We start from the raw sequence: 20,365 nt of genomic DNA, 5'->3' as shown, positions 1-20,365 counted from the left end.
CCACTCATTATACTACTACTGCTACCACAGCCACAGCATTTCATGACCACCACCACCACCACCTTATTAGCACACACCACATATACACTATGACACTATAATCCCCACTACAACCACCACAACAGCACTCTCCCTACACTACCACCACCACCGTCACCACCATCACCACACCCTCTACTTACACCAAACACTACAGCACTCACCCCCAACCTTTATGCCACTACCTACACCACCACAATCACCCACGGCCCATGACTTCTACCACCGTCGTCATCACCACCACACTTCCACCTACACTATGACACCAACACCACCACCACCACCACCACCATCACCACACCCTCTACTTACACCAAACACTACAGCACTCACCCCAACCTTTATGCCACTACCTACACCCACGGCCCATGATTTCTACAGTCATCACCACCACACTTTCACCTACACTATGACACCAACAACACCACAACCACCACCACCATCACCACTACAGGTCATGCTTCCCCCACAGAGTACCACTACCAATATCACCATCACCAGCAGAGATCATGCTTCCCCACCACCCACCACCACCATCATGCGACCACACCACACCACACCACCCACCACCAACAACTTACACTGAAGATGGTTTAGGGCGTTTAAAAGCCCCATGGCGATGTTCTAACTCTCTGAAATAGAAAAATCCAAATAAAAGATATGTTTTTTTTGTTATATATTTTCTTTTATTTATATGCTTGTTGTTTTTTTAATACCATTAAAATAATAATAATAATAATAATAATAATAATAATAATAATAATAATAATAATAAAAATAATAATAATGATAATAATAATAATAATGATAATATTCTGATCTTAACTGATTGGAAGTGTTATCATGTACATTGTTTTGTCTTGGTATAAAAGATGGGCTACAGCAAATATTCTGCTCAATACCACAGATTTGCTTGTCAGTTGTTTGACCTTAACCAGTTGATCATGTCCCTTAGTGGCTGACGATATGGGCATCTCTGATCACGAGCAGAAGTAGTGGGGGAGCATCATAGCCATGTGTTGAGAGGGATTCTTTAGGGTTTGAATAGTTCACCTCTGGAAACATGGGTGGTTCTTTCAACATCCTTAAACAACCCTTATTCAGAGACCGTTTGAGCGGGATGGGCTACGCAACCTGAAGAAAATTCTAACTGGGCCCCACCTGCAAGGTCATGTGCTGTTTATCTTGATATAAGATCACCATGTCGCGCACATATGGTTGTGATGCATGTGCCTGGTGTACCTTTATCAGACGGGTAGTCATGATGGGTATATTGGGCTTTGTATATTTTACCCCAGTGTCACCTTGATGGCATGAACTGCTCTCTCACTCAATAATAATAATAATAATAATAATAATAATGATAATAATGATAATAATAATAATAATAACAATAATAATAATAATAATCCTTTATATTATAAGCAGAAAGCCTGATATTTTGGGGGAAAGGGGGGGTCAGTCGATTAGATTGACCCCAGTATGCAACTGGTACTTAATTCATTGACTCCAAAAGGATGAAAGGCAAAGTCAACCTCAGCAGAATTTGAACTCAGAACATAGCGGCAGACGAAATACCTATTTCTTTACTACCCACAAGGAGCTAAACACAGAAGGGACAAACAAGGATAGACAAATGGATTAAGTCGATTATATCGACCCCAGTGTGTAACTAGTACTTAATTTATCAACCCCGAAAGGATGAAAGGCAAAGTCAACCTCAGCGGAATTTGAATTCAGAACGTAGCAGCAGATGAAATACCTATTTCTTTACTACCCACAAGGAGCTAAACACAGAAGGGACAAACAAGGACAGACAAATGGATTAAGTCAATTATATCGACCCCAGTGTGTAACTGCTACTTAATTTATCAACCCCGAAAGGATGAAAGGCAAAGTCGACCTCGGCGGAATTCGAACTCAGAACGTAACGGCAGACAAAATACCGCTAAGCATTTCATCCAGCGTGCTAATGATTCTGCCAGCTCAATGTTTTCTTATATTTGCCATCAGGAGAAAGGATGAGAGACAAAAAAATAAAGGGTTTTTGCAAATAATGAAATGATAAAAATAAAATAATAATAATAATAATAAAAAGAAAATATATATATATATATAATGAAGTATACATGGTATACAATAAAAAAAAAGGGAAGCACACATAGTACAACACAGTAAAAACAAAAAAAAGAAAAACAGGATGATGATGATGATGAAGAGGAGGATGAGGATGGCTTCTGATCTTAACTGATTGGAAGTGTTATCATGTACATTATTTTGTCTTGGTATAAAAGATGGGCTACAGCAAATATTCTGCTCAATACCACAGATTTGCTTGTCAGTTGTTTGACCGTAACCAGTTGAGCATGTCCCTTAGTGGCTGACTCAATGATAATAATAATAATAATAATAATAAATGCCCTGATGCAGTACCAGGCAGTGGCTCTTGTGGCTTCTGATCTTAACTGATTGGAAGTGTTATCATGTACATTGTTTTGTCTTGGTATAAAAGATGGGCTACAGCAAATATTCTGCTCAATACCACAGATTTGCTTGGTCAGTTGTTTGACCTTAACCAGTTGAGCATGTCCCTTAGTGGCTGACGATATGTGCATCTCTGCTCACGAGCAGAAGTAGTGGGGGAGCATCATAGCCATGTGTTGTGAGGGATTCTTTGGGGTTTGAATAATTCACATTTCTCACTCAATAATAATAATAATATAATAATAATAATAAATGCCCTGATGCAGTACCAGGCAATGGTTCTCATGGCTTCTGATCTTAACTGATTGGAAGTGTTATCATGTACATTGTTTTGTCTTGGTATAAAAGATGGGTTTTACAGCAAATATTCTGCTCAATACCACAGATTTGCTTGTCAGTTGTTTGACCTTAGCCAGTTGAGCATGTCCCTTGGTGACTGATGATGTGTGCATCTCCGATCACAAGCAGAAGTAGTGGGGGAGCATCATAGCCGTGTGTTGAGAGGGATTCTTTAGGGTTTGAATAATTCACCTCTGGAAACATGGGTGTTTCGTTCAACATCCTTAAACAACCCTTAATCAGGGACCTTTTGAGCGGGATGGGCTACTCAACCAGAAGAAAATTCTAACTGGGCCCCACAAAAAGCTTAAATTACTTACCCTGTGCCGTGTTCATTGGTCTCAGCGCTGAATTTGAAGTGACAGTCAGTAAAGGGAGCAATTAGTTGCTATGGAAACAAATTTAAGAAAAGACATATGAAACAGCAACAAGAATAATGGTTTCAAATTTTGGCACAAGGCCAGCATTTGGGGGGGAGGGGTAAGTCGATTACACCGACCCCAGTGTTTCACTGGCACTTAATTTATTGACCCCATTGTTTCACTGGTACTTGATTTATCAACCCCGTAACAATGGAAAAGCAAAGTTGACCTTGGCAGAATTTGAACTCAGAACATAAAAACCAATGAAATGCTACAAAAGATTTTAGCCCCCTCCTATTTATCATAGTCCTCCAGGCAATAACGGAGGAATTCAAGACAGGATGCCCCTGGGAGCTCCTCTACGCTGATGACCTTGCTGTAATTGCTGAGACACTATCAGAACTGGAGGAGAAGTTTCAGGTGTGGAAGCAAGGATTAGAATTGAAGGGCCTTAGAGTCAACCTAGCTAAAACCAAAGTCCTAATAAGTAGGAAGGTAGACAAGCCCCGACTAGCTTTCGTGCCGGTGGCACGTATAAATCACCATCCGATAGTGACTGTTGCCAGCCTCACCTGGCCCCCATGCCGGTGGCACGTAAAAAGCACCATCCAATCATGGCCATTGCCAGCCTCGCCTGGCCTCCATGCCGGTGGCACGTAAAAAGCACCATCCAAGTGTGGCTGTTTGCCAGCCTCGTCTGGCACCTGTGCCAGCGGCACATAAAAAGCACCCACTACACTCACGGAGTGGTTGGCATTAGGAAGGGCATCCAGCCGTAGAAACATTGCCAGATCAGACTGGGCCTGGTGCAGCCTTCTGGCTTCCCAGATCCCAGTTGCACCATCCAACCCATGCCAGCATGGAAAGCGGACGCTAAACGATGATGATGACGATGACTACCTTAACAATAACAATAATAATAATTAATTCAAGTTTTATAGGCCACAAGGGCTAATATAAATCAAGAGGTTATAGTAGAAGACACCTGCCCAAGGTGCCATGCAGTGGGACTGAATCTGGAACCATGTGGTTGGTAAGCAAGCTACTTTATTTTATCAAATTTGCCATAGAGGCAGTACAAAGATAGGTGGCTTGCGGGCTGGACATGAACATTAATGAGGTGGATCATCATCATCATCATCGTTTAACATCCGCTTTCCATGCTAGCATGGGTTGGACGGTTCAACTGGGTCTGGGAAGCCTGAAGGCTGCACCAGGTCCAGTCAAATCTGGCAGTGTTTCTACAGCTGGATGCCCTTCCTAACGCCAACCACTCCGTGAGTGTAGTGGGTGCTTTTTACGTGCCACTGACACAGGTGCCAGATGAGGCTCGCGAACGGCCACGCTCGGATGGTGTTTGTTATGTGCCACCGGCACGGAGGCCAGGCGAGGCTGGCAACGGCCACAATCGGATGGTGTTTGTTACGTGCCACCAGCACGGAGGCCAGGCGATGCGGCGCTGGCTACGCACACGTTCGGATGGTTCTCTTACGTGCCACTGGCACTAAAATGGTAAAGATGGGAGAAGGCAGAAGGTGCCTGCTGATCCTCTGCTTCTCTAAAACATTGTTTTTAAAAATACATATATCGAGGTAATGACCCCCTTACAATTCAAAATACAATATCTTTCGACCAAAAAGTCCATCTAACCACAAATTACAATTTCTACACAAATTAGGGGCAATAAACCTCTACAATTCTTTCCCCAGTAAATTTTGTGCAATTTGCAGGCATTGCTGCCACCGAAGTCTGGGACTCCAATAGAGGATTCTGAAAATCTCGTTTTTACACGAGTCAATTATTTTATTTCAATGCTTTCTCTCCAGCAGTGAGACTGAACCCAGAACCATGTGGTTTGTAAGCAAGCTACTTACCACACAGCCACTCCTACATATGTATGTATTCTTTTATTCTTTTACTTGTTTCAGTCATTTGACTGTGGCCATGCTGGAGCACCACCTTTAGTCGAGCAAATCGACCCCAGGACTAATTCTTTGTAAGCCCAGTACTTATTTTATCGGTCTCTTTTGCCGAACCGCTAAGTGATGAGGACATAAACACACCAGCATCGGTTGTCAAGCAATGTTGGGGGGAACAACACAGACACACAAACACACACGCACACATATATATATATGTGTATGTATATGTTTGTGTGTCTGTATTTGTCCCCCCCCAACATCGCATGACAACCGATGCTGGTGTGTTTACTTCCCCGTCACTTAGCGGTTCGGCAAGAGGGACCGATATATATATATATACATATATATATGTTGACCTCGTGAGTACCGTTGGTGATTTTTTTCCTGTCTTCCCTTCTCTGGATCTTTCCTTCTCCTATGTTTCTGACAAAGAGCTCCGCTTGAAACGTTAAACCCTCTTTCTTTCCTTCCTTCCTGAGCGTCCAATAATACTATATTTGTTCCACGTCCTCGCGTTGTTGTATTTTCTCTTTGTGTTTTCATATTTGGATTAACTATATATATATATATATATATATTTAAAAAAGGAGATGTGGAACACGAGTTGTGATATATAAAAAAAGGAAATGAAGAAAATGCTGACAAAATAATTTAAGTAAGGGAGAGTGTATTTAATTAGGTGAAAGTTCTTTTTACCGGTTGCGCATTTGTTATGCTTATCAAAAGATATATTTTTTAAGAGAGATAGAGTTTCTTTCTGATAGATTGAAAAAAATCTATCAGAAAGAAACTCTATCTCTCTTAAAAAAATATCTTTTGATAAGCATAACAAATGCGCAACCGGTAAAAAGAACTTTCACCTAATTAAATACACTCTCCCTTACTTAAATTATTTTGTCAGCATTTTCTTCATTTCCTTGTTTATATATATATATATATATATACGATGGACTTCTTTCAGTTTCTGTCACAAATCCACTCACAAAGCTTTGGTCGACCAGAGGCTATAGTAGAAGACACTTGCCCAAGGTGCCACGCAGTGGGACTGAACCCGGAATAAAGCGGTTGGTAAGCAAGCTACTTGTGTGTGTGTGTGTGTAAAAAACAGGATGCTAAATGATGGCAATAGTGTGTAGTTAGTACTCACCTCAAGGTCAGTGTTCTGTTTGATGTAGTGCCGTGTGTTGGGATGGTTTAGCAGGAAAAGCACGGTCACCACGAGTGACTCGTTGATCCGTGGATAGTGATAGCAGTCCAGGATGTTGCGCAGAATGCAGCTGATTGCATCGCACCGGTCAGCTGCCTGGGCGTTCACAAATGCTGCAGGTGGAGGTCGTTGAGGTCCAGTTCGGTCCAGGTGTGGGAGGTGGTCAGTATAGGCAGAGAGACACAGGGAGAGAGAGAGAGCGAGAGAGAAAGAAAGAAAGAGACAGAGTGATCTTAGTTAAGAAATCGTGTGATGGAAATTGGAAAAAAAAAAAATAACAGAGTGTAAGTAAAGAGTGAGTGTGAGTGTGAGTGAGAGGGTGAGTGAATGCAAGAGGGTAATACAGTGGCTGGGTTAAAGAATAAGAGAGCGAGAGAAAATGAATGAATGAATGACAAAGTGAAAGTGAAAGTAAATGTAAGGGTATGAATGAAAATGATAAGTGAATGAGTGTGTATATATAAGGGCTGAGAGAGCACCAACCGATCGTGGTCGCTGCCAGATTGCCCTGGTACCTGTGCCGGTGGCACGTAAAAAGCACCAAATCGCCCGTGGCCGATGCCAGCCTCGCCTGTCTCCAGTGCAGGTGGCACGTAAAAAGCACCCGCTACACTCACGGAGTGGTTGGCATTAGGAAGGGCATCCAGCTGTAGAAACACTGCCAGATCAAGACTGGAGACTGGTGCAGCCTCCTGGCTTCCCAGATCCCCGGTCGAACCGTCCAACCCGTGCTAGCATGGAGAACGGACGTTAAACGATGATGATGATGATGATGAAAGAAAGAGAACCATTGGCAGAGAGAGAGAAAGGGAAAGAGAGAGAGTAAGACAATGAGATAATGAAAGAGAGAGGGAGAGAGAATATAAGACTTTGAATGAGTATCGGAAAGAATGGGAAGGATAAGGTTGCAGAAGCATAGCAAAGAGAGATGGGGGGAGGGGGAGAGAATGAGATTGTATGAGCATAAGAAAAAAGAAAGAGAGAACAAACTTGTCTAAGCAAAGGAAGGGTGACAAACAGACAGACAGACAGACAGGCAGAATAAGATTGTATAAGCATGAGAAAGAGAGAGACAGTAAGAATGTACTCTTCTACTCTTTTACTTGTTTCAGTCATTCGACTGCGGCCATGCTGGAGCACAGCCTTTATAGTCGAGCAAATCGACCCCGCCCCCAGGACTTATTCTTTGTAAGCCTAGTACTTATTCTATCGGCCTCTTTTACTTGTTTCAGTCATTTGACTGCGGCCATGCTGGAGCACCGCCTTTATAGTCGAGCAAATCGACCCCACTCCCAGGACTTATTCTTTGAAAGCCTAGTACTTATTTTATCGGTCCCTTTTACTTGTTTCAGTCATTTGACTGTGGCCATGCTGGAGCACCGCCTTTATAGTCGAGCAAATCGACCCCCCGCCCAGGACTTATTCTTTGTAAGCCTAGTACTTATTCTATCGGTCTCTTTTACTTGTTTCAGTCATTTGACTGTGGCCATGCTGGAGCACCGCCTTTATAGTCGAGCGAATCGACCCCCCCCCCCGGACTTATTCTTTTGTAAGCCCAGTACTTATTCTATCGGTCTCTTTTGCCGAACTGCTACGTTACGGGGACATAAACACACCACCATCGATTGTCAAGCGATGTTGGGGGGGGGGACAAACACAGACACACAAACATATACACACGCACACATACATATGCATATATATATACATATACGATGGGCTTCTTTCAGTTTCCGTCTACCAAATCCACTCACAAGGCTTTGGTCGGCCCGAGGCTATAGTAGAAGACAGTTGCCCAAGGTGCCACGCAGTGGGACTGAACCTGGAACCATGTAGTTGGTAAGCAAGCTACTTACCACACACCACTCCCCTCTTCATGTCTTTAACATTTTTCTTTTTCTCTTCACTTTTCCCTCTCCACCCAATAGCATATCACTAACACTTCTCTCTCCCACTTTTCTCTCACTGTCTTTTTCTCTTACTCTTCACCTCTCCCTTCAACTAACCGCATGATACATTTCACCTAAGTGTATCCTTATACTCCTCTCTTCTTTCTTCTCTACTCACAGTTCTCTCTTCCCCCACTAACTCTCACTTTTACCCCACCTCTCTAACTAACTAAAGTGTAACAGGCAAATGAACAAACAGATTATTATAAAGACTAGCACTATGACCTGGCGTTGCTGGGTCATAGTGCTAGTGCATGCATATACAGCTGCGTGCATGCGCACATACATGCGAGTACTGTCCAAATCTCCGACCAATCACATACAGCTAGCTGGCATTCAATTGGCGTATCAAGTTTCAGGCATTTTGATTGGGTTTTGGATAGAAAATTCACAGAAAAGTCACTTCTATTGATTTTTAATGGCTTTGCGGGGTGACTGGGGAAATGTAAAGATGTGCATGACCACCCTTGGACGGTTTTGAATGACTATAGAAAGTGCGAGCCCTCTAACTGAAAAATTGTGGATTTGTATAAAGGACACACACACACAGAGATTTTGCCGTTTATATATAGAGAGATTTGCGGGGTGACTGGGGAAATGTAAAGATGTGCACAACCACTCTTGGACAGTTTTGAATGACCATAGAAAGTGCGAGCCCTCTAACTGAAAAATTGTGGATTTGTATAAAGGACACACACACAGAGATTTTGCCGTTTATATATAGAGAGATTTGCGGGGTGACTGGGGAAAACTAAAGATGTGCACGACCACCCTTGGACGGTTTTGAATGACCATAGAAAGTGCGAGCCCTCTAACTGAAAAATTGTGGATTTGTATAAAGGACACACACACAGACATTTTGCCATTTATATATAGAGAGATTTGCGGGGCGACTGGAGAAATGTAAAGATGTGCACGACCACCCTTGGACGGTTTTGAATGACCATAGAAGGTGTGAGCCCTCTAACTGAAAAATTGTGGATTTGTATAAAGGACACACACACAGACATTTTGCTGTTTATATATTGAGAGATAAAAGATAACCTTAACAAATGATGTTATAGCACTGCTAACACAGTAGAACACAGTATTGGCTTATAAAGCATTTACTATACTTTATATTATGTAATGATTGCATAATGAAATACTGTGTTCCTATAAGACATTGATTTTTTAAATAATCTCACAACATTCAACACATTCGCACGCACTTAAATGTAGCTCTTTTGTGCAGATGGTGCCTCTGAGTAATAAATTTGAATTAGATTTCTTTTTAATGGTTAGATAGAATTGTGTGAGTTGTTTGTTAAAGAGGAGAGATGCGGGGGGAGAGAGAGCGAGATGGAGGGAGAGGACAATGTAGAAAGAGATGGAAGATGGACGGGAAAAGATGAAGGTAAGAGAAGAGAGAGACAAATAGAGAGAGAGAGAGAGACAAATAGAGAGAGAGAGGACAAATAGAGAGAAAGACAAATAGAGAGAGAGAGAGACAAATAGAGAGAGAGACAAAAAGAGAGAAAGACAAATAGAGAGAGAGAGGAGAGCGGGACAAAGAGAGAGAAAGACAAAGAGAGAGAGAGAAAGACAAATAGAGAGAGAGAAACAAATAGAGAAAGAGAGACAAAGAGAAAGAGACAAAGAGAGAGAGAGACAAATAGAGAGAGTGAGACAAATAGAGAGAGAGACAAATAGAGAGAGAGAGACAAATAGAGAGAGAAACAAATAGAGAGAGAGAGAGACAAATAGAGAGAGAAACAAATAGAGAGAGAGAGACAAAGAGAAAGAAACAAAGAGAGACAAAGAGAGAGAGAGACAAATAGAGAGAGAGACAAATAGAGAGAGAAACAAATAGAGAGAGAGAGAGACAAAGAGAAAGAGACAAATAAAGAGAGACAAATAGAGAGAGAGAGACAAAGAGAAAGAGACAAAGAGAGAGAGAGACAAAGAGAGAGAGAGACAAATATAGAGAGACAAATAGAAAGAGAGACAAATAGAGAGAGAGAGACAAATAGAGAGAGAGAGAGACAAATATATATAGAGAGAGAGACAATATATAGAGAGAAGACAAATATATAGAGAGACAAATAGAGAGAGAGAGAGACAAATAGAGAGAGAGAGACAAAGAGAAAGAGACAAATAAAGAGAGACAAATAGAGAGAGAGACAAAGAGAAAGAGACAAAGAGAGAGAGAGACAAATATAGAGAGAAAGAGACAAAGAGAGACAAATAGAGAGAGAGACAAATAGAGAGAGACAAATAGAAAGAGAGACAAATAGAGAGAGAGAGACAAATAGAGAGAGAGAGAGACAAATATATATAGAGAGAGAGACAAATATATAGAGAGACAAATAGAGAGAGAGAGACAAATAGAGAGAGAGACAAAGAGAAAGAGACAAATAGAGAGAGAGAGACAAATAGAAAGAGACAAAGAGAGAGAGAGAGACAAAAAGAAAGATACTAATAGAGAGAGAGAGAGATACAAATAGATAGATCCCTAGATAGATGGAGAGATAAATAGATGAATGGATAGATAGATAGATATGTAGAGAGAGAGAGAGAGGGGGAAGAGAGTTAATGGAGAGAGTGTAACGTTAGTGAGTTGGAACGGAGTGTTAAAGTGAAGAGATGGATCGGTGTGGAGAGGTGGTACTTACCCAGTTCACATAAGGTGGCAAGGCATACTTGCCTCAGTCCATCCGTCTTTTTTGTGCCTAATGTTTGGGCGGAGGAAAAACTAGTGAAAACTTCAATAGGAAATTACATGGTGATGGTGGTGGTGGTGGTGGTGGTGGTGGTGGCAGTAGTAGTGGTGGTGATGGTAGTAATGGTGGTGGTGGTAGTAGTAGTGGTGATGGTAGTAGTAGTAGTAGTAGTGGTGGTGGTGGTGGTGGTGGTGGTGGTGGTGGTGGTGGTAGTGTGGTTACCATGGTGGTAATAGTAATATACCATATGACCAAGTACAGTGGTGGTTACCATGGTGGTAGTAGCAGTGTAATACCATATGACTGAGTGTGGTGATGGTATTGGTAGTGGTGGTGGTGGTAATGGTGGTAGTGATATTGGTAGTGGTGGTGGTAGTGGTATTGGTAGTGGTTACTGTGGTGGTAGTAGCAGTGTAATACCACATGACTGAGTGTGGTGGTAATGGTGGTGGTGGTGGTGGTGGTAGTGTGGTTACCATGGTGGTAATAGTAATAGTAATATACCATATGACCAAGTACGGTGTTGGTGGTGATGGCAGTGGTGGTAGTGGTGGTGGTGGTGGTATTGATGGTATTGGTAGTGGTGTTGGTGGTGGTTACCATGGTGGTAATAGTAATAGTATACCATATGACCAAGTACAGTGGTGGTTACCATGGTTGTAGTAGCAGTGTAATACCACATGACTGAATGTGGTGGTGGTGGTATTGGTAGTGGTGGTGGTAGTGGTGGTGGTGGTAGTAGTAGTAGTGATTGTGGTTACTATGGTGGTAGTAGCAGTGTAATACCACATGACTAAGTGTGGTGGTGATGGCAGTGGTAGTGGTGGTATTGGTAGTGGTGGTGGTAGTAGTAGTAGTGGTGGTGGTAGTGTGATTACCATTGTGGTAATAGTAATAGTAATATTATAGCATATGACCAAGTACAGTGGTGGTGTTGGTGGTGGTTACCAGGGTGGTAGTAGCAGTGTAATACCACATGACTGAGTGTGGTGGTGATAGTGGTATTGGTGGTGGTATTGGTAGTGGTGGTGGTAGTGGTAATAGTAGTGGTGTGATTACCATGGTGGTAATAGTAGTAGTAATATTATACCACATGACCAAGTATGGTGGTGGTGGTGGTTGTGGTAGTGGTGGTGGTGGTAGTGGTGGTGATGCAAGAGGCTGTGGTTGTGGTGGTGTAATGGTACTAATAACCACATTCTAGGACGTGGGTTATAGTACAAGTGGTGATAGTGGTGGTGAAAGCAGTAATGGTAGTTGTGGTGTGAAAGTGGCAGTAACCACGACGATATCTTTAACCTTTTACTCGTTTCGGTCATTAGACTGTGGCCATGCTGGGGCACCACCTTGAATTTTTTCAGTCATACAAATCGGCCCCAGAACTCATTTTGCAAACATTTTAACCCTGGTACATATTTTGCCTCTTTTTACCAAACTGCTAAAGTTATGGGGATGTAAACAAACCAACACCAGTTGTCATACGGTGGAGGATACAGACATGAACACACACACACATGCAACAGGTTTCTTTCAGTTTCCATCTACCAAATCCACTCACAAGGCTTTGGTTGGCCCAGAGCTATATAGTAGAAGACACAAGGTGCCATGCAGTGGGACTGAACCCAGGAACATGAAGTTGGGAAGCAAGTATCTTACCACTCAGCCATGCTTGCACCAACACACACACACACGTACATCTACTACTTACAAAATCTGATATATATATGTATATATATATCACGTGATCACGTGACCGACCAGACCATCAGATGTTGCTACACATCGCTGGTCACAATGCGCTTCGCATTGTTTTAGCCTTCGGACGACGCCACCCCGCTGGCTAAGCGAGCAGGCCAACAGAAGAAAGAGTGGTGAAAGAGTACAGCAGGGATCACCACCACCTCCTGCTGGAGCCTCGTGGAGCTTTAGGTGTTTTCGCTCAATAAACACTCACAACGCCCGGTCTGGGAATCGAAACCGCGATCCTCCAACCGCGAGTCTGCTGCCCTAACAACTGGGCCATTGCGCTTCCACGTATATATATATATATATATATATATATATATATATATATATATATATATATATATATTATATATATATATATATATATATCATATATGTATATATACTCTATTACTTGTTACAGTCATTTGGCTGCGGCCATGCTGAAGCACCGCCTTTAGTCGAGTAAATCGACCCCGGGACTTATTCTTTGTAAGCCCAGTACTTATTCTATTGGTCACTTTTGCCGAACCGCTAAGTAACGGGGACGTAAACACACCAGCATCGGTTGTCAAGCAATGCTAGGGGGACAAACACAGACACACAAACATACACGCACACACATATATATATACATATATACGATGGGCTTCTTTAAGTTTCCGTCTACCAAATCCACTCACAAGGCTTTGGTCGGCCCGGGGCTATAGTAGAAGACACTTGCTCAAGGTGCCACGCAGTGGGACTGAACCCGGAACCATGTGGTTGGTAAACAAGCTACTTACCACACAGCCACTCCTGCACCTATATATATATATATACACATATATACGACGGGCTTCTTTCAGTTTCCGTCTACCAAATCCACTCACAAGGCTTTGGTCGGCCCGAGGCTATAGTAGAAGACACTTGCCCAAGGTGCCACGCAGTGGGACTGAACCCGGAACCATGTGGTTGGTAAACAAGCTACTTACCACACAGCCACTCCTGCGCCTATATATATATATATATATCTTTATCTTTATCTAGTTTCAGCTCACGAGCTGTGGCCATGCTGGGGCACACACACACACATATACATGTGCACACATACACACAGAGAGCAAATGTAGGAATACTCACCGAGTTCACAGATGGTTGCAAGACAAGCCCGCCTCAGTCGATCCCTCTCGGAGGAGCCGTCCCTGCCAATAGCCACCATGGGGTAGAGCATCGACAGCGGCACCTGGTGGGGAAACAGCTGGATTATCTTCCGGATCAGTTTCATGGCATGGATGCGTTCGACCTCGTTGCTCAGGCAGATGTCCAGACATCTAGAGTGGAGGGAGAGTGAGAAGTGAGTGGCGAGTGAGAGAGTGAGTGGCGAGTGAGAGAGTGAGTGTGAGTGAGAGTGAGAAAGCAATGTGATGTGTGATAAACTGAAAGAATAATACAAATACACAGTGTAAGACACACACATACAATATGATATATATATATATGTATGTATATATATACATACATATATATATATGTATGTATATATATACATACATATATATATATATATATATATATATATACATACATATATACATATACATACATTTATATATACATATATACATATACAATATACATATACATACATATATATATAACATATATACATACATACATATATACATATACATACATATTTATATATATACATATATATACATACTGATGTATATATATATATATATAATATATATATATATATATATACATACATATATATATACACATATATATACATACATGTGTATATATATAAATATATATACATATATATATAATATATATATATATATATATATACATATATAATATATATATACATACATATAAAAAGTAAAGGAGTATATAATATATATATATAATATATATATATATATATATATGACAGGCTTCTTTCACTTTCCGCCTACCAAATTCATTTGCAAGGCTTCGACTGGCATGGGGCTGTAGCGGAGGATACTCCCCAAGGTACCACACTGTGGGATTGAACCCAAGACAATGAGGCTGAGATCCAAGCTTCTTACCCACACAGCCAGCGATTACATTATCCAACATTTCCTTCTCTGTCATCATTTAACCTTACATCAGCTCTAATCCAGCAAATCCGGGATCAAAGAGGTGGGGGTGTTCCACCCATGACTATCCCATTTGTTGTCAAGATTGAGAGAGAGAGAGGGAGAGAGAGAGATAGAAGGTGGTGGTCGCTTACCTTGCTATGAGGTAGTCAATGTGTAAACTGACAATAATATCTAGAACCTTCTGCTCGGTGAGTAGGTAGCGAATTACCCTCAAGGTGGCAGCACGCACCTCTTTTGCTTCGTGAAGGAGACCAACTTTCAGGCTGAAGAAGAAAGAGAGAGAGAGATGAGGATGAGAGAGAGATGAGGATGAGAGAGAGATGAGGATGAGAGAGAGAGATGAGGATGAGAGAGAGATGAGGATGAGAGAGAGAGATGAGGATGAGAGAGAGATGAGGATGAGAGAGAGATGAGGATGAGAGAGAGATGAGGATGAGAGAGAGATGAGGATGAGAGAGAGAGATGAGGATGAGAGAGAGATGAGGATGAGAGAGAGAGATGAGGATGAGAGAGAGATGAGGATGAGAGAGAGATGAGGATGAGAGAGAGATGAGGATGAGAGAGAGATGAGGGAGAGGGTAAAAGGAGAGAGGGGGTGAGTGTTGAGAGAGAGGGTGATAAAGGGAGAGAAGGGGGAAAGAGAGAGAAACCAGAGAGAGTGAGAGGCAAGGGAGAGAGGGATGGGGTGGACAAGAGAAGGAGGAGCAAGAGAGAGAGGCAAGAGAGGGAGAGATGGGGACAAGATAGAGAGAGAGAGACAAGGGTGATAGGGAGAAATGGAGAGAATAGGAGGCAAGGAACAAAGAGGGATGAGAGAGGGAGAGAGAGGAGCAAGAGAGAGAGAGAGAGGAACAAGAGAGAGAGAGACAGACAGGAACAAGAGAGAGACAGAGATAGACAAGAGAGAGATAGACAAGAGAGAGAGAGAGAGAGACAGGAACGAGAGAGAGAGGAACAAGAGAGAGAGACAGAGTTAGACAAGAGAGAGAGAGACAGACAGGAACAAGAGAGAGACAGAGAGACAGGAATGAGAGAGAGAGACAGGAAAGGAGAGAGAGAGACAGGAACAAGAGAGAAAGAGAAAGAGTAAGAGAGAAAGAGATGGACAGAATAAGAGGCAAGGAAAAGAGACGAACAAAAGAGAGACAGAAACAAGAGAAAGAGAGAAGGGGCGAGAGAGAGAGAGAGAGAGCAAGAGGAGCAAGGGCAAGAAAGAGAGAGAGACAGGCAGGGCAAGAAAGAATTAGAGAGAAAGAGAAAAAGACAATAGAAAGAGAAAGGTAAAGAAAAGAGAGCAGCAAGAGAGAGAAGGAGAGAGGGAGAGAGGGAGAGGCAAGAGAGAAAAAAAGAGAGAGAGAGGTGGGAGAGAAAATATCAGGGAAATGAAAAACGAATATTAACTTTATAGAAGTAACAATAATAATTTTTCCACTTTTTTACATTATAATTTATTTTTTATCAAGTTTGTTTTAAATTTATTAAAATGTATTACCAAAAAAAAAATAATAATAATTAGAAAAAATGAAAATACAATTTAAAAAGGTGGAAAATAATTGAAAACAATATCAAGAGAAAGCAGAAGAAATACTGCAAAAATATCTCTCTATATATAAAGCTGAAGTTGTCTGTGTATGGCAGGTTTGGTAGCCTTCAACTAACGCTATCTCCTCCGAGACCCTGTGGCGCAAGGTGACCAAAATTGAAAGTATGATAGAAGAAGGCTTGCTCTTCATTCCATAGAAGAAAAAAATTCAAATTGGATCATGTTAACACCAAATATTATTTACATCAAAAAGGTGCTTTTTTTCTATGAAGATCCCTATTTTTTACTATTTATAAAGCTGAAGTTGTCTGTGTGTGGCAGGTTTGGTAGCCTTCAACTAACGCTATCTCCTCCGAGACCCTGTGGCGCAAGTTGACCAAAATTGAAAGTATGATAGAAGAAGGCTTGCTCTTCATTCCATAGAAGAAAAAAATTCAAATTGGACCATGTTAACACCAAATATTATTTACATCAAAAAGGTGTTTTTTTTCTATGAAGATCCCTATTTTTTACTATTTATAAAGCTGAAGTTGTCTGTGTGTGGCAGGTTTGGTAGCCTTCAACTAACGCTATCTCCTCCGAGACCCTGTGGCGCAAGTTGACCAAAATTGAGAGTATGACAGAAGAAGGCTTGCTCTTCCTTCCGTAGAAGAAAAAATTCAAATCGGACCATGTTAACACCAAATATTATTTACATCAAAAAGGTGCTTTTTTTCTATGAAAATCCCTATTTTTTGCTGAAGTTGTCTGTGTATGGCAGTTCCATTGACCCAAATACCTGCCTTGCAGATGAGTACCACCTTGTCATTGGTTGCAGGTGTAGCAATATTGATATCCTCACTCTTTGAGGAAAACTTTAGGAATGATCTCGTTTGAGATTACAACCATCTTTGGCTAGTTAACCCTGTTGTGCCCACTGACCTGATTGGTTAGCATCTAGCGCGGTCTGTCTCCCTACTTATTCCGCGCCAGTGTGTAAACTGACCAATCATGGCCTTCGGATAGGATTGGCGCGAAATAAGTAGAGAGACAGACTGCGCTAGATGCTAACCAATCAGATCAGTGGGCACAACAGAGTTAATTAGCCAAAGATGGTTGTAATCTCAAACGAGGTCATTCCTGATATTTTTCTCAAAGAGTGAGGATATCAATATTGCTACACAGGGACTGTGTGTCTCCATGACCATGAGAGCTATGCTGGCAGGAGATTTGTGTCCTGGTAGGGCCATCCATGCCAGATGGGTCGAAGGGTAGAGACCAGATGAAGAATACTTAACTGGCCCTCTCGGATGGGGGTTTAGCTTTGGGCTAACAACTCGGTCTAGTAAAAAAAAAAAACATAGGCGCAGGAGTGGCTGTGTGGTAAGTAGCTTGTTTACCAACCACATGGTTCCAGGTTCAGTCCCACTGCGTGGCACCTTGGGCAAGTGTCTTCTGTTATAGCCTCGGGCCGACCAAAGCCTTGTGAGTGGATTTGGTAGACGGAAACTGAAAGAAGCCTGTCGTATATGTGTATATGTATATATATGCGTGTGTGTGTTTGAGTGTCTGTGTTTGCCCCCCTAGCATTGCTTGACAACCGATGCTGGTGTGTTTATGTCCCCGTTACTTAGCGGTTCGGCAAAAGAGACCGATAGAATAAGTACTGGGGTCGAGTTGCTCGATTAAAGGTGGTGCTCCAGCATGGCCGCAGTCAAACGACTGAAACAAGTAAAAGAGTAAAAGAGTATACCTGTTACAGAAACCATAAAGCGGCCCCATGTTCCCCGAGGAATCAAGAGACCTAACAACAGCAACAACAACAACAAATGCCAATGAAAATGTGAACTTACCAGCAAAGGATCTCTTCCATGGTGTAGCCAAGGTTCTTCGATGGGCCAAGTTTGTTGAGTAACTTGACAAAGAAGTTGAGGTAGCCAAGTTTTTTATTCTTGGATATCCCGTTCTGACAGACAACATTGCTGAGAACCTCCTTAACATTCTCAGATGGGGCTGTTAAAGAGAAGGTGAGAAGGGGTAAGGTTTAGTGGGGATTGAGTACTGAGGTTTAAGGAGAGAGAGAGAGAGAGAGGGGGGTGCACTGCATTGGTGCAGCCCTCTGGTTTACCAGTTACAGTCAAACCACCTAACCCATGCCAGCATGGAAAACAGACGTTAAATGATGAAGATGATATATATCATCATCATCATCATCATCATCATCATTGTTTAAGGTCCGCTTTCCATGCTGGCATGGGTTAGACAATTTGACTGAGGTCTGGCAAACCAGATGGCTGCACCAGGCTCCAATCTGATCTGGCAGAGTTTCTACAGCTGGATGCCCTTCCTAATGCCAACCACTCCGAGAGTGTAGTGGGTGCTTTTTATGCGCCACCTTCACAGGTGCCAATCAAGCAGATCTGGCTTTGATCACGTTCGGATGGTGCTTTTTATATAAATGTATGTGTGTGTGTGTGTGTGTGTGTGTATATATATATATATCATCATCATCATCGTTTAACGTCTGCTTTCCATGCTAGCTTGGGTTGGACGGTTTAACTGGGGTCTGGCAAACCAGATGGCTGCACCAAGCTCCAATCTGATATGACAGTTTCTACAGCTGGATGCCCTTCTTAACGCCAACCACTCCGAGAGTGTCGTGGGTGCGTTTTACATACCACTGGCACAAATGCCAGTCAAGCAGGTCTGCCTTCGATCATGTTCAGATGGTGCTTTTTACATGCCACCAGCACAAGAGCTAGTCATGAGGTATTGGCATCAGCTATGACTGGTTGGTGCTTTTCATATAAATGTATGTGTGTGTGTGTGTGTCTATATATATATATATTATATATATATATATATATCATCATCATCATCATCGTTTAACATCCGCTTTACATGCTAGCATGGGTTGGACGAATTGACTGAGGTCTGGTGAACCAGATGACTGCACCAGGCTCCAGTCTTGATCTGGCAGAGTTTCTACAGCTGGATGCCCTTCCTAACGCCAACCACTCCGAGAGTATAGTGGGTGCTTTTACATGCCACTGGCATGAGGGCCAGTCAGGTGGTACTGGCAACGGCCACGCTCAGATGGTGTTTTTTACGCGCCACCTGTACAGGAGCCAGTCCAGCGGCACTGGCAACAACCTCACTCGAATGTTTTTTCATGTGCCAGTAAGGCGGCGCTGGTAACGATCACGCTCGATTGGTGCTTTTTACGTGCCACCGGCAGGATCATCATCATCATTTAAAATCCTCTTTGCCATGCTGGCATGGGTTGGACAGTTTGACAAAAACAGACAACCTACAGAGTTCCACCAGATTCTGTGTCTGCTTTGGCAGGGTCTTTATGGCTGGATTCCCTTTACTGGGTGCTTTTTGCCTGGCACCAGCACTGGTGAGGTCACCAAGTACCCACAAGATGAAGACCCCACCCACCTCAAGTAAGCGAGGCATAGAATGGAGAGATAGGCGTAGGAGTGGCTGTGTGGTAAGTAGCTTGCTAACCAACCACATGGTCCCGGGTTCAGTCCCACTGCGTGGCATCTTGGGCAAGTGTCTTCTACTATAGCCCCGGGCCGACCAATGCCTTGTGAGTGGATTTGGTAGACGGAAACTGAAAGAAGCCTGTCGTATATATGTATATATATATATATATGTATGTATGTATGTGTGTGTTTGTCCCCCTAGCATTGCTTGACAACTGATGCTGGTGTGTTTACGTCCCTGTAACTTAGCGGTTCGGCAAAAGAGACCGATAGATTAAGTACTGGGCTTACAAAGAATAAGTCCCGGGTTCGAGTTGCTCGACTAAAGGCAGTGCTCCAGCATGGCCGCAGTCAAAATGACTGAAACAAGTAAAAGAAAGAAAGTAAAAGAATAAGAAATTATGATAGAGTGAGAGGAGCAGGTGTCTTGCTGAAGGGGTCACTACATGGCTTGGCAACTCAGAAAGAGAGAGAGACAGGCAGACAGACAGAGAGACAGA

The 20,365-nt window shown here is 42.4% G+C and overlaps 1 protein-coding gene across 1 annotated transcript in view; it reads right to left on the bottom strand.

Annotated features, from left to right (window-relative positions):
- Positions 1–20,365, bottom strand: part of LOC115226747 (rapamycin-insensitive companion of mTOR-like) — a 43,487-nt gene that overhangs the window by 17,144 nt on the left and 5,978 nt on the right. The window contains exons 3-9 of the mRNA XM_036515115.1: positions 18,225–18,384; positions 14,981–15,112; positions 13,852–14,042; positions 10,957–11,013; positions 6,294–6,466; positions 3,183–3,250; positions 621–671 (exon numbers count right to left, since the gene is read on the bottom strand). Coding sequence (XP_036371008.1) covers positions 621–671; positions 3,183–3,250; positions 6,294–6,466; positions 10,957–11,013; positions 13,852–14,042; positions 14,981–15,112; positions 18,225–18,384 — 832 coding nt within the window. The remainder of the gene's footprint in view (positions 1–620; positions 672–3,182; positions 3,251–6,293; positions 6,467–10,956; positions 11,014–13,851; positions 14,043–14,980; positions 15,113–18,224; positions 18,385–20,365) is intronic.

Source organism: Octopus sinensis, linkage group LG30 (assembly GCF_006345805.1).
Source record: "Octopus sinensis linkage group LG30, ASM634580v1, whole genome shotgun sequence".
NCBI lineage: Eukaryota > Metazoa > Mollusca > Cephalopoda > Octopoda > Octopodidae > Octopus > Octopus sinensis.
Note: the sequence above shows the minus strand (reverse complement) of the source record. Positions and strands in the feature narration are given on the sequence as shown.